A 13,582-nucleotide genomic window follows, 5' to 3' on the forward strand; every position below is an offset into this window, starting at 1 on the left:
AGGTAATGTAGTTAGCATAATGTCCAAAATACAGTAAGCTTTCAATGCACATCGCCTATTATGATGTCTTTCCCTTGAATAAAATGCAAAAGGATCTGATAGATTAAACTCAAAACCTTAAACACAGCTCTCTGCCACAGAATGAGCTCCCCAAGACAGAGCAGATCCTCCTTGCTGAGGACTTCTTGAGACACACCTGTGGCTTTCTTCTGGGACCATGACCTTGAACAAACATTTGACTCTTGACCCACAGCATTTTTTCCCCACTGGAACCACACACTGTCATTTAGAAGGACTTGAATTTATCCATGGTCTTGGAGTTTGGGGTTAAGTCCTGGGAATGAGGGGAACGAGAATGGAGGATGGAATTGCGGGCGATTGCAGCATGAGAAAAACAGAAGTACGTAATGCTCTGCCCCACTCAAAATACCTGGCCCCAAGCTCTCACGATGGAGGGCAGGTGAGCCAGGAAGCGTGCTGGAACACTTTATGGTGCATAATAACCAATGCAGCTGTGCAAGCAGAGATCAAAGATCAAATCAAATTTCAAGCTGTGGGGACGTCAATCTGATCACCTGCAGAGGTCAGGGAAAGGAATTTTCTTCCCTGAAGAGCCCCAAGATTGGCTAAATTCCCAACAGGGGGGGTTGGCACTGCCTTGAAGGATCACATTACTGGCTACTGCCCAGGAGCAAAGGGACATGGCCTCAGGGTTGATGGGACTGATGGGGCCATTCTATTTTTCCCCTGCAGGGTGTTGCCGAACAGGACAGAGAAACTCAAGAGAGAGAACCTTGGGGCTCAGGCTCCAGTATGGCCAAAAGCATATTTTTGAGCGTCCACCTTTAAGGTAGGTACCTGGACTGCTAATTTTGCAGGTGTTCTGTTGGTCTGTATTGCATCCTCTTTTGCAATGGGGGTATATAGCTGATGGTGAGATGGGATCCTCTGTCTGGCAGAAGGCAGAGGAGAAGTTGGCTTCAAGGCCATCTGCTCTGTTTACCATCACCTGCAGCATAACACCCCCCCACACACCACACACACACACACCACACACACACACACACACACACACACACACACAGCAGGTAGCTGAAGCTAGGAAGCTCATGTTTGTGGCCAGGTGTGTGGGTTCTTGCCCTGTACTGGAGGTGATTCCATGTGGTCTAAATGAACACCCTGGCACCTCCCCTTATCAGAGAGAAGCAGGTAGCCCCCAGCGTAAGCTTTGAAAAGCTCCACGGAGCTATCTGAACTTGCAACTTCAATCCAAAATTTTTTGTTTCCTCCCCACTTCCCACTCCCACTTGATGACATTCCACACTGGGGGAGCAATTAGGAAGATTCATTGCAATGGTGGGAAGAGAATTTATTCCAGTGATAAAAAGGGAGTAAAATTTATTTCTTGGTAGATTTAGAGGATTGTTTTAAAAATGCCTCCCAAATGATACTTCCATGGTGTCTATCAGAAGGCAACCTTCAGGCCATGTGCAAGACGCAGAGGTGACTGAAGTGTCTCAGGGTGGGAACAGAGGGAAGCCAGGAACGGAGCCCGGCAGCTTGGGCTGCGAATGTCAATCAAACTAATGTGTTGGGGGAGGGGGGAGAAGTTTGTCACCCGTTTTAATATCAGAAATTCCTTTACGTGGGTGGTAACTGGGGAACAGCTGCAGGTAGCTGAATCACAGCCCAAATCCTTGCAGAAACGCCGGTGGGACCTCTGCCAACAACCGAGCAATGGCTTTTCAAGCTGGAATGGAGCAAGTCGTGCTAAGTAAGGCGAGGTTGGGGGGGCGGTGGTGGCTGGGGATGGGGAAGCAAGTTTTGAAAAAGCTGAGTTTTGAAGCCGGTGCATATTTAATAGGATTAGAACACATGAGTTAGAGGCTGAACATTCTCAACCTGCCTTGTTAAACAGCCAGCCTGCAGGAAGCCCCAGCTTGGGGCCCATGGCAGAAAAGGGAGGAAGGTGAAACACCTGGGCTTCTTCCAGGGGTACGGAAAAAGGCTGAAGGAGCGATCTGGGGATTCTTTTGTCCCTGCACTCTTTGTGGCTCCAAGCACCCATGCTTGCTTTCGAGCCTCAGCGGGCTCCATGAACCCACCCAGTTTGTCAACAATGCCTTCGGAGCCCTGTCCCTGTTTGACTTGGCATGGCTGGCCCACCCCTGCTCTGGTCAGTTGTTGGAAGGGGACATGTTTGTATTTACCTCCTCATGCTGGGCGGGTTGGCCTAACCTGGCTTGAAAATCTATTTAGACTTTTGACGGATGTGTCTCTGAGTCTGGGGTTTTCAGGTGAAGGTGGTGGAGAGACAGCAAGGTGAGCTGGGACATTCTCCTTCTTCAAAAGTGGAACCAGGTGATGTTGGAAGGAGCTGGGAGTCCCCGGGGTCTCAGGCTGCTGTGTGACACCGGAAGTGACTTCAGATAAGGCCTCTTACCTCCTGGGCCTCTTGCTTCATTTTCATGCAGAGGCTACAGGTTGTTAGAGCCTTTCTTGGGACAGTTGTCCCTGCCATTGGTCCCAGCTGTGCTGTGAATACTTGGCTGGAGATGCTATGCAGATCACACAATGAGGTTTAGGGATTACTAAGGCAGGAGTGTGTACAAGGTTAAAGACCTACTGAGCCTTGGCTGCTCTGCTTCCCCTCCTGGTCCCAGCTCTCCACACTTCTCTTTCTTCTTCACAATATCCTACACACTGCCCTTAGCAGCTGGAGGAAGCACAGCCACTTGGAAAATGATGCTAGAAGTCCTTAAGGCTTAAGCATATGAATCACTTTCTTTAACTGTTCATTATATACAGCGTTCTCTCCCCACTGTGCTAAGCTGGCAAGAGAAGTGTTGGCCTTCTCATCAGACTGTGTTTGCTTGCTTTATCCCTGAAGTGTAGGTAGAGGCAGGAGCTAAAAGAATAAGAAGCCAAGTTCTAGACCTGCATGAACTTGGGTTCAAATTCTAGCCCTGACTTATAAACTGTGCCAACTTCTGAGAGGTATTAAACCTTTCTAATCCTCAGCTTTTTCCCTGTAGAAATCTGTCAAAAATAAAAGATCGCATGGAAAAAAATGGTATATAACCTATTCGGTAAATGGGTCCATGCTTCCCATACCTGGCACAGAGTTGTAGCAGTTGTTACTCTGAATAATAACCAGCGTTCAGCAAGCTTTGCCTGTGGGTCAGGGGCTGGGGTTAGCATTTTACCAGATTCATTCTTTTGCGATCCTTATGATCAGCTGGGTGATCTTCCTTCTTGTTTTAGGTAATGATTTCCCAAGTCCTTCTTCTCAAGTGAACCGCCAGGCCCAGGACTTGGGTTAGATAAAGATCTGGACCAAGCTGGAGAAGGTTCTGGAGAAGCTCCCTAGCTTTGGACAACCCAAGGGGAGTTTTGAACCCCAGGGAGGGGCAGAGCTCCAGCTTCCGGATGCGGGGGCCTCAGGAATCTGGGGAGGCAGGGACCATTCCGACAGCCCTAGGGAGCCCGCAGTGAACAGTGTGTGTCCTGCCGGCTGTGTAAACACAGTAACCAAATACACTGATGGTTTCCAGGGCCCACCAGATGGCAATAAGGACAGTGGCTGATGTGCTTTCTGTTTCTTCCCCTCCCTTCTTATTTTCTTTTGCTCCTCATGCCTCAGGGGAGGATAGAACGCGAGAGGCCCAGGAAACTCAGCGATGATCCCAAGTCTTTGTGGATGTGTGCCTGCCCGTACACTGCTCTCCACCTCACCTTCACAGTGGAGCCTCCTTGGACTCAAACCCACCAGCTCCCAGCATAGCGCACACCCTTCCCCGTCTTTCTCAGATAGTACTATCTAATACCGCCTGTTTTTCAATCTTCTTACTCCCACCCTTTCACTAAAAAAGTAGTTCCCAGAGGGTAAGAATTTTTGTCTTTCTGTGCATGACTGTGTCTCAGACCCCATCATGGTGACTATGTTTCTTTGAATGGAAGCATTTGATGTGTCCCTCCCATGCCAGGCAGGGCATGAAGTTGCATCCTGCTGAAATGTTTTTGAGAGTCTTGGGGATATCAGATGTTGTGTTTCTAGCCTTTTCTGGGAGATCTGGGCAATGCAGGTTAAAACAGAGATCTTCTCACTCAGGTTTCTGAGAGAAAATTTCCTTGCACTAACGCGAGGGTCGGTCAATACGCCAGAGTCCCGTAAGTTGGCACGATCATACCACCACCTCCCTCTTTGGGGCAGCCCATCAGGGAAGCCCATCAGTGACACACGCTCTTTCTAAGACTGGACACAGATTCTCCCCCAGCACCTCCTGTCAGCCCCTAGCTTTTCCTCTCCTCCAGCCTTGCTCTTTGCAGAGGCTGGAGCTGCCGAGGGGGCCTCCAGCTTTATCTGCCTTCGATGAAGCCACAACTGCTATGCGCTCCATCGCGGGCACTCCCTGCTATCTTTATCCACTTTTCATTTCACAAAAATTGTTATATTTTATTGTATGGATGTTGTTTTTACTGTCCCGGGTGGAGGTGAGAGTACAGACAACTGCTGGCTAGTGTCCCTGGACATGAAGCCACAGCCAGTATTCCTGGCTCTATCTCCACTCTGTGTGGGCTCATCAAAGAAAGCTGAGCAGAGAAGGGAACTAGCCTTGTGAGAGGCGAAATCTTGGACAGGAAAGCTGGGAACGGAGAGGAGAGAAAAAAAGGAAGGACCAGGAGAAGAGACGAGCGGCAGAGGGCAAGCCGAGGTAGGGCTTATGATGGTTTGTGGGCACGGGGTTGGCTGCAGGAGAGACTGCAGCCTGAGCTAATCTGAGAGGGTTCTAATCCCCTTCTAGCCTTCTTGTTGCTACAGAGAAACAACAGTGGAAGCCCAAAGTGATTTCCAGGCCATTGTTGGCTTTCTGCCCTTTCCATTCATTGGTGATGTCCAGCAGTTCTTCATGGCGGCTGCAGTCACTGCCAACTTCTCTGCCATCTGGGTGCACGCTTCAGTTATATAATGAATGCGATGACAAGGAAAACAAGGGTCAAGGCTTTTGTTTTTCTTCCATACTTGGAAGAAAAATTCTCTCCTCCCCTCCCCTCTCTTCCCCCATCCTCACCTTCCCTTCCCTTCCCTTCCTTTCTGTTCCCCTCCCCTGCTCTCCTCTTCCTTCCTCTCCCCTTGCCTCCTTTCCTGTCCTCTCCTCTTCTGTCCTCTGGTCTGGGCTGGTCTGGGCTGGTCTGGTCTGGTCTGGTCTCCTGTCCTTTCCTCTCCTCTCCTCTCTTCTCTATCCCTCTTCTCTTTTCTTCTCTCATCTGCTCCTGTCCCTACCCTCCTCTTTTTCTCTTTCTTGTCCTTCCTCTTCTTCTTTCCCCCTCTTTCTTTCTCTGTCTCTGCCTGTCTTTCTCTTTCTCTGTTTCTGTGTGTGTCTATTTCTTTCTTTTTTAACTAATAAGCCATCTCACGAAAAGCAGTTTAGGAGAGATTCAGAGTGTTCCTTCTCTTTTTCACAAGTTTTGTTTCAGTTCATGGTAGAAATCCCAACATAAAAGAAGTTTCCAATGCTGCTAAAACCGAGAGTCTATTAAATGTGATCATGATTTGATTTTTTTGCCCTTGGACTGCTAAAAGATTCAGCAAAGTCACAAATGCACACTGTGCCTTTCACAAGGTCTGTCATTGGAGGCAGAGGTGAGATGTGAGGCAGTGTGGGGACAAGAATAAATGGTGATGGGCCGGGGATATAGCTCAGTGACACAAGTGCCTGCCTGGCAAGCACAAGGTCCAGAGTTCGATTCCTGGTAAAAAAAAAAAAAAAAGAATGAGTGGTGGTTGGGTAAGGGATGGCTTTTTAGAGTTTGCCTAGCAGGCAAAAGGAAGAAAGCCTTGTAGACCTAGAAAACGTCCCCCATGTAGATACTGAGGAGGCAAAGGCCATGACCTATTTAGGCAACTCCTGGTGCTCAAGTGGCTGACATAAGGCCTGAGGCGTAAATGTGGGTTGGGAAAGGAATCTACAGAAGCAGCCCTGGCCCACTGGGGTTGCCACATTTCCACTGTGGGCTCATTCTGTGGATAACAGCAAAGTTCAGAAGGGCTTGGAGCAGTCAAGCAGTGCAGTCAGATCTGTGTTTCATAAACTAAGTTTTAACTTGTGGAGGGGTGGGCTGTAGAATCCACAAGGATGCAGTGAGGCACTTCTGTTTGCTCATCATTAGGCAAATATTTATGGAGACCCTTTTGCATGTGAGGCATCATTCCAGATCTTGGGATGTAGCAAAGGCTCTCAGCAAGGAATTACTTACTGGAAGAAAATGCCAGAGTAAATATCTATATATATATAAAATATATCACATATACCTATGTAACATATATATATATATATATATATATATATTCACATATATTTATATATAATAAGATGAAGGTGAGTAAAATCTCTTAAAAACATGAGATGGGTAGTAATAAGAGTGATGGGAATCATATCTGAGGTACCCAGCCAGAGAAGGTGCTCCTGGAGCTGGAATCAGAGCAGAGCACTGGATGAAATGAGGAATCCACTCCTGTCAGTATTTGAGGGAGACTGTAGTAATATTTCATAATAAATAAGGATGGCTGAAATGGCCTGGCAAGGATGATGAGGGGAGATGATGGGACATTTGAAGATGTGACATAGAAAGCACTACTAGCTATGGCAAGTCAAGGAAAAGGACAAGCTGAGGATAGAGCTAGTCTTCTGGCTTGGTCATTACAGCGAATGGTGGTATCCTTCACTAGGACAGAGAATGAGGGGGCAAAGAATATTTCTGTAGAGTAAAATAATGAATGTGCTGTCCTTCAGTGACCAGTAGCATATCTTGATGGTCTTCTACTTTTCTATTCATTGTTCCAAATCTTGGGAAAGTTTTGTGTAATGTGGATTCTCCTTTATGAAAAGGATGCAATATCTCAACTTCAAACATCAAGGGTTTCAGGGCTGGTCTAAAATTTTACTTGGCTTGTTTGCTATTTCCCTTATTTCCCCTTTTTAGTGCCATTTCTTTTGATTCCAGCCAAGGAGAACGCTTACGAGACAAGGTCAAGTCGCTTGAGGACTTAGGAGACTAGAGCGCAGGCATTATGCTAGCAAAAGACCAACTGCCTTCTAGACACAGGGCCTCTGCTACTCAGAGATCCACTGTGCCACCTCCAGCCTGAGCTTAAAACTCTTCTAAGCAGACCCTGCACAGTGAAGACCAGCAGGGAAAGGTAAAACTGAAGACAAGCAGGGAACAGGTGACAATGCATTTTCAAGCTGGATTCTTGAAGGAAGAATTTAGAACAGAGGCTTCCCACAGCCTATAGATTCTTGAAAGACATTTTTGCAAAATTGCCAAGCTGGCTCAGGTACTTGAGTTTTTCCCCCATCTATACAATGAATGTTCTCCCTATGTTTGTCTCTGGGCATTCTAATGGCACTTCAGGTGTTTCCCCATCATTTTGCTAATTATATTGCAGCTGATGTGGCCTTCTGTGCAATTGTTTTTTTTTGTTTTGTTTTTTGTTTTTTTTTTTTTGGTTTTGGTTTTTCTCTGGTACCGGGAACCGAACTCACGACCTTGCGCTTGCCAGGCAGGTGCTTTGCCGCTGAGCTAAATCCCCAGCCCCATCTTCTGTGCAATTGTTAATCTTGAAGGGTGGCTGTTAGCAAAGCTTCTTTCCCATGAGACAGGGACTGTGACCGTGCCTGAATGAGCATGCACCAGCTCTACTATGGCATGGCCAATGCCCCATCTCCCATCTAGCCATGAATACCGTACCATTTGTGTGTTTCCAAACAGAACAAGACAGCTAGCCAGCTTCCAGTGTGATGGCCTTAACACTTGTTTTCCAACTTGGCTAAAATTTTGGTCCACCCCTGGGAAATTTTATTTCTTCCAGCCTTCTCATTGCTGGCCTTTATTCAGATTTGTCTTCTTCATGTGGGGCCTGTGATATTAGGAAGCTTTGGAGGGTGACATAACAGGCAGGATGCACTCTAGTTTGGGGGAAGGCTTTTTATTATGGATGAAAGTTAAATTTTTACTCAAGCCAGAAGAGTGCATGCCCTCTGGAAGAGGCTGTGCCAGTTGCTTGCCATTATGTTAACTGTAACACCAAAATCTTTATAAATGCCCTAACGGATCAACTCTCGCCTGTCTCTTAGATTCATCTGCAGCCTGACCTTCCATGGCAACTAAGCCACGTCACTTACAGCCCTTTGATTCTCTTCCAACTCCCTGATAGATTGTGAGGGGTCAAGTTTGTCTGCTAACCTGTGTTTGCTGGTTGGGTGGATGAGAGTTTGTGAACGGATGAAAAAATGAACAAATGACCTAGGGAGGTTGAAGTTGGAATGTTACCCTACACTGTGTTCAAAAGCTCAGCCTCCCCAGGAGGCGCTCAAAGAAAAGTCCTTTTCTAAAAATTACCCAGGACTGAAAAGGTTAAAAGCTTCTATCATAAATGGCACCAACTTGTTGGAAATCCAGATGACTTTATCTTGTGCAGATTTAGTAGCTGACGGTCTTGTACTCTGGGGAAGGTGTTACTCTGAAGCCCTCCCGAATGTGGGTCTGGGTCTTGGGATGGGACCAAGCTTCCACACAGAGGCAGAAAGCAAAGTTGCCCCATTTTCAGAAGAGAGGCAGGCATTCCTAAGAGCATGTAGGCAAAACACCACAGCAAGAAGAAGAGAACCCCAAGAATGACTTAGGAGATGGCTTTTAAAAGGTGACACAAGCTTTGTTCTGAAGTGTTCAAAATACACAAACCTAACAAAATAAAGCAGTAAACTCCCCACCACATCTGCAAAAGGAAAGGGCAAATGAAAGCAGGTTACATGCTCAGCTCGTGTCACCTGACCAGTGTGTTTGATACAACACAGCTTTTCTTCTGTTGGGGGCTGATCCCCTGCATTGTGCAGGGAGGGGCTGAGCCCAGAAAGAGGTGGGAAGGCAGTTCTGCAGAGGCCTCCAGAGAGAGGGAGGAGCCCGGGCTTACAGCCCTGTAAAGGACATTTATCGATGCTGACTTCCTCTCGGCAACTTTCATCTTTTTATGCTGTTTGCCTTGCAACTCCTTAGGCCTGAAAGGACCTTGGATTTGAAAAGTAAATTCTCCAAAAGATATGACATGTTTGAATTTGGACTGGAAAAGCAGAGGGAAGGTTAGTGCCTAGCTGTCGGAAGAAGCCAGATCAGACATGGTCAATGAGGTAGTGGGGTCCCCAAGCATTTGAAGTCAGTTCTGCAGATTCGCTAGAACACACACACACACACACACACACACACACACACACGCACGCACACACACACCGCACTATGTTTGACTCTCAGAAACTTGCATTTCACCTCTTCTTCTTACTTTGAGTTGTCTTTAGATCATCAGTGCTATTTTTGACCACTAAGGTCCATCCACTACAAACCCTCCTGTAAGGACCCTGCTTAAGCAAAAGGGGTAATGAGCGGGCTGGTGGAAGCAGTGGCTGGAGGTGCTGGCAATGTGTTGACATGGCGCAGTTGGGGTGTGTTGTGTAGGAGATGAAGCTATGCAGGGAGTTCAACCTGTAAATCCAAGTCCTGCTGCTTTCACTTTCCAGGAGGGGTGCTGACTCTAGTTAGAGGGTGTTTTGCTGGCTTTCTACCACCTTTAAAAGGATACAGTTGGGTGGGAGGGGGTATCATTTTCAATGTCCCTCCCTGCACAGGGAATATATATCCACGGGTGAAGCTGCAGAGAACAGGGAAGAGGCTTAGATGCTTTGGAGTGGATTGCTTTATGCAAGATCCTTTTGGAAGAAGCCACATGTCCCTGGTGAACAACAGCCTTGAGAGGGGTGTGTGTGTGTGTGTATGTGTGTGTGTTTGTGTGAGATGAACAGCATATGTGCTGTGTATATATAAACTTGAGTCAGAGTCTGTATTCATAGTTTATTATATCACCCCGCAATTGTGAAAAAGGCTTCGGCAGTCTAATCAGAGGTTTGAATGCAGGGCCTCTAGGACCAGAGTCTAAGAGTTCATACTAGGTTCTCATCCAATGGCTCGAAAGTGCCAGATCCTAGCTTGAGTAGCAGCATGATTCTGACAGTAGGAAGGTGCATAGCCAAGAGGAATAATCAGAAACTTTTCCCCTACTTCCCCTGGCCTCTGCTCCTTCCCATGGACTCTTCCTCTTCCATCACCCCCTGCCTGCCTCAGGCTGCTTACAGCAGAGAGGCTGTGGAGCCCGGAGCCAGCCCTCGGCTCCTGCTGCTCTGCTCTAACACTGGCCTCTGAGGAGCCAGGAGGCCTGAATTAAAGGCTGTTACCGAAGCCAGAAGGTTGCAATCAACGGATGGCTGGTGAGGCTATGGGTCACGAGAAGGGTCACCCCTGACTTATTTCCATGTCCCCCGGTCTTGTCAGGAGGTCTGCAGAGCCACAGAAAACAAACAGAATGGAGGGCTCCAATCAGAAACAGCCTGTGACCTTCTCTGGCCTAGAGAATTCATGACAGTCAAAGCCTCCTGCAGCTCCCTGAGGATCCTGGAGGCAAAAAGTGTGCATGTGTGTGTGTCAGTGGGTCTGTCTTTAACTTCACGCATTTCTGCAGATGCATGGCAGTCTGTGCAAAATATGCATGCTCTGGAGGGAGCATGTGACACTCACGGGAAGGGGGCTTTCAGGGGACACAAAAGCCGGTGCAAGTCTTGCGTGTGGTGCCAGCGAGTTCAAAGTGACCTGCCTCACCGGTTCTGTCTCGATGTCCCTGGCTCTTTTGTTGGACGGCTTGAAGGAGCCATCCTGAATAGCGTGGCTAATGTACAAGCGGATCAGTCTGCCTCCCTGTCACTCAGTAGGTTTGACCAATCAATCAGTATCAGGTCTGATGAGTATGGGAAGGCCTTGAAGGAGAACTTGGTTTGAATTAAGGGTTGAATGGGGTGGGGAGAGCAGGCAGCAGTCCCATTTCTGTCTCTCTCTCTGTGATCCTCTCGCTGTCCCTGCTTCGTGCTTGGTGACATTCTTTGCCAACAGTATTTTCTCTTTGACTATCCCATTCCTTCAGGAATGGAAGGTCCCCTGCTAGTATTATGAGCCTCTTATGAGTCTTTTGGAGCTGTTGTCCTGTACTTTTAATATGCATAGTACCTCACCTATTGACTTCATATAATGGCTCCAATTTACATGTTGCTTTGCATGTGATTTGCATTACATTAGTAATTCCCCCTTCCAATGAATATTTATCAACAGTCACATACCATGGAAGATGCTATATAATGAGAAGAAGGAATAGGGATACAAAACCTCTATGCTAAAGCTTTGTTGCTTTTCACCCACAGCCTCATAAACACTTTCCAGTCCACTAATCCATTTCTCCACCTACTTTTCTTTGACAGTTTCTTAATAACAGTTGCTCTCCTTGAGATAATCACTGGATCAGCTTCTCAGAGGTTTGTGCAGCCTGGAAGATGTACCTGGGCAGTCAGAGAATACTGAAGTCACACATTAATGGGCTTGACTCACTTCTACCAAAACCAGCTTGGGTTCTTCCCGGTCTTGTGAGGATCCATCAAGAACCTGCTGTATGGCTCTCATATACCTTAAAGACACATTAGGAGGAAGGCTGTGGTCTTCACTCCACTTACAATGAAGAAAAGAAGAAACTGAGCTGTAGGCCTCAGGAAGCATTTCCCACAGGCCAGCAAGTTTAAGTTCAAGCTCAAGGTCAGCCAGAAAGTAGACAAAGTCCAAACCAACATGTATTTGCTGGATTCTATTTCTTCTGAGAATGGTATTGGCTAAAGAGGGGGACACACAAGGAAAGGAGGTCCCTAGGAGTCTATAGCTCATCTTCCTCATCCACATACAATCTATCTGAATTCATTTCTGGGTCAATTTTCTTGTTTGGCTGTTCTGCGAGACCTGGCAGCCTTGTGTAATACTTGGGTTCTTTATTGGTCATTTATTGCTTTAAGGATTCCCCCCATTGGTGTATCATGGACCTTATGAAACGGCACCTTTGTTAAAGTGTGAGTAGTTTAGATGATACTTTTGCAAAACTTCCACTTAAGATCGCCAGCTGCCTAGACCAGTGATGGCAGGCTGTCTTCCAAGGGCCAAGGCATTCTTGTGGCATTCTTGTACCTTCTGATTCAGCTGTCTTGCAGTCTTTTGCTTCTAGTCATAAGGACAGTAATGTGCCAGACACCTCAGGGGTCTACCAGCAAGCCGATGGGCATTTGGCACACATTCTAGAACACAGTACTATGGCCCAGGCAATCACAGGGAAGACCGGGAACTGTCGAGATTGACATACCTATCAGTGAACACTACACACTGCATTGTGGTCCTCAGACCAACCCCTATTCTCTCCAAGCCTTACCTTCTTACCTGTGAAATACAGGACAAGATCGCTCAACTGGTAGAAATCTCTTGAGGCTCAAATAAGATCAAACATGTGAAAGTACCTACCAACACAGCACCAGGCATGGAGGAGAGGCTCAAGAAGTGTTCCTCTCTCTTTTTCACTCAGAGCCCCTCCCACTAGTTGTTTCAGAGGATCTGCAGGGAAAGAGAGGGCAGTATGTTCTACATCTACTTTTCACTGGGTGCCTCAGAACTCACAGAGATTCCTTTGCATTCCTTGCTGGTCTTCCCAACACAAATGAATCATGTGGAGCTGTTTGAAAAGAGGAGGTCTGGGTTGGGAATATAGCTCAGTGGCACAGCACCTGCCTTGCAAGTGTGAGGTCCTGAGTTTGATTCCTGGTACCAAAATAAAAAAAAAAAAAAGAAAAGAGGAAGACTTCCGAGCCTGTGTGGTTCCCTCTTTGTGACATTCTGCAGTTGTGTGTCTGGGCTCTGTGGGAAGGGACAAAGGGTACTACCCATGAGTACCAGGGGGCTGACATCCCACGACCTAGTGGCATGCTGGTTGCTGTATGTGTTGCTCACAGAGAAAGGCAGGGTGCGTGTCCTTCAAATGGTGCGCGCAGGTGCCAGGAGCTGAGTCAGCCCTGTGTTGTTTATAGGGAACTGGAGGTGGGTGGGGGTTGCGAGGACAGATGGGCTCTCTCTGACTCAAATCCCCACGGCCAACACCCGGGACACCACTTTTGGAAAAGCTCGGTTCAGAAAGGCCTAGCTGGGACCTAGACTCTGTCCTTGTCATCTAGAATATGGTAGAGAAGGTGATTGGATTGAAATTCGGACTCCTTTCTCTATCTCCTGGTGCCCATGTTTCCCTTTACTCTTAGCTTGCCAATGTAGGTTTAATTCATTAATTTTTTTTTTCAAATTTTCTGGGGCCCAATTTAAATCAGTTATGGAAGTCAGTATGAGCCCAAAGCCAAAAAGAAACTAGGTCACGGTAGTAAAGAGTTTTATTAGACTTATCTTGAGGTGCAAATAATAAAACTCCAATAGCAGTTGTTTAACAATTAAAGTGATTTCAAAATTCGATTGTTTCACAAAGATGTCAGAATTGGTACTGCAGGGCTGGTCTTGCACTCGGTGATGATCCCCCAAATCATGCTTTCTTCTGCTTTTCTACATCTCTTAGCTTAACAACGTGGCCTCATGAGTATAGCCTCATAGTCACAAAACAGCTTCTGCACCTCCAGGC

The 13,582-nt window shown here is 47.0% G+C and overlaps 1 protein-coding gene across 1 annotated transcript in view; it reads left to right on the plus strand.

Annotated features, from left to right (window-relative positions):
• The first annotated feature begins 355 nt into the window (after positions 1-355).
• LOC106146412 overlaps positions 356-13,582 on the plus strand; it is a 24,539-nt gene continuing 11,312 nt past the window's right edge. The window contains exons 1-4 of the mRNA XM_013503130.1: positions 356-460; positions 1,919-2,108; positions 2,298-2,322; positions 9,058-9,140. Of these exons, the coding sequence (XP_013358584.1) occupies positions 356-460; positions 1,919-2,108; positions 2,298-2,322; positions 9,058-9,140 (403 nt within the window). The remainder of the gene's footprint in view (positions 461-1,918; positions 2,109-2,297; positions 2,323-9,057; positions 9,141-13,582) is intronic.

The sequence above is a fragment of the Chinchilla lanigera genome, unplaced genomic scaffold (assembly GCF_000276665.1).
Source record: "Chinchilla lanigera isolate Chin_1 unplaced genomic scaffold, ChiLan1.0 scaffold00077, whole genome shotgun sequence".
In the NCBI taxonomy this organism is placed as follows: domain Eukaryota; kingdom Metazoa; phylum Chordata; class Mammalia; order Rodentia; family Chinchillidae; genus Chinchilla; species Chinchilla lanigera.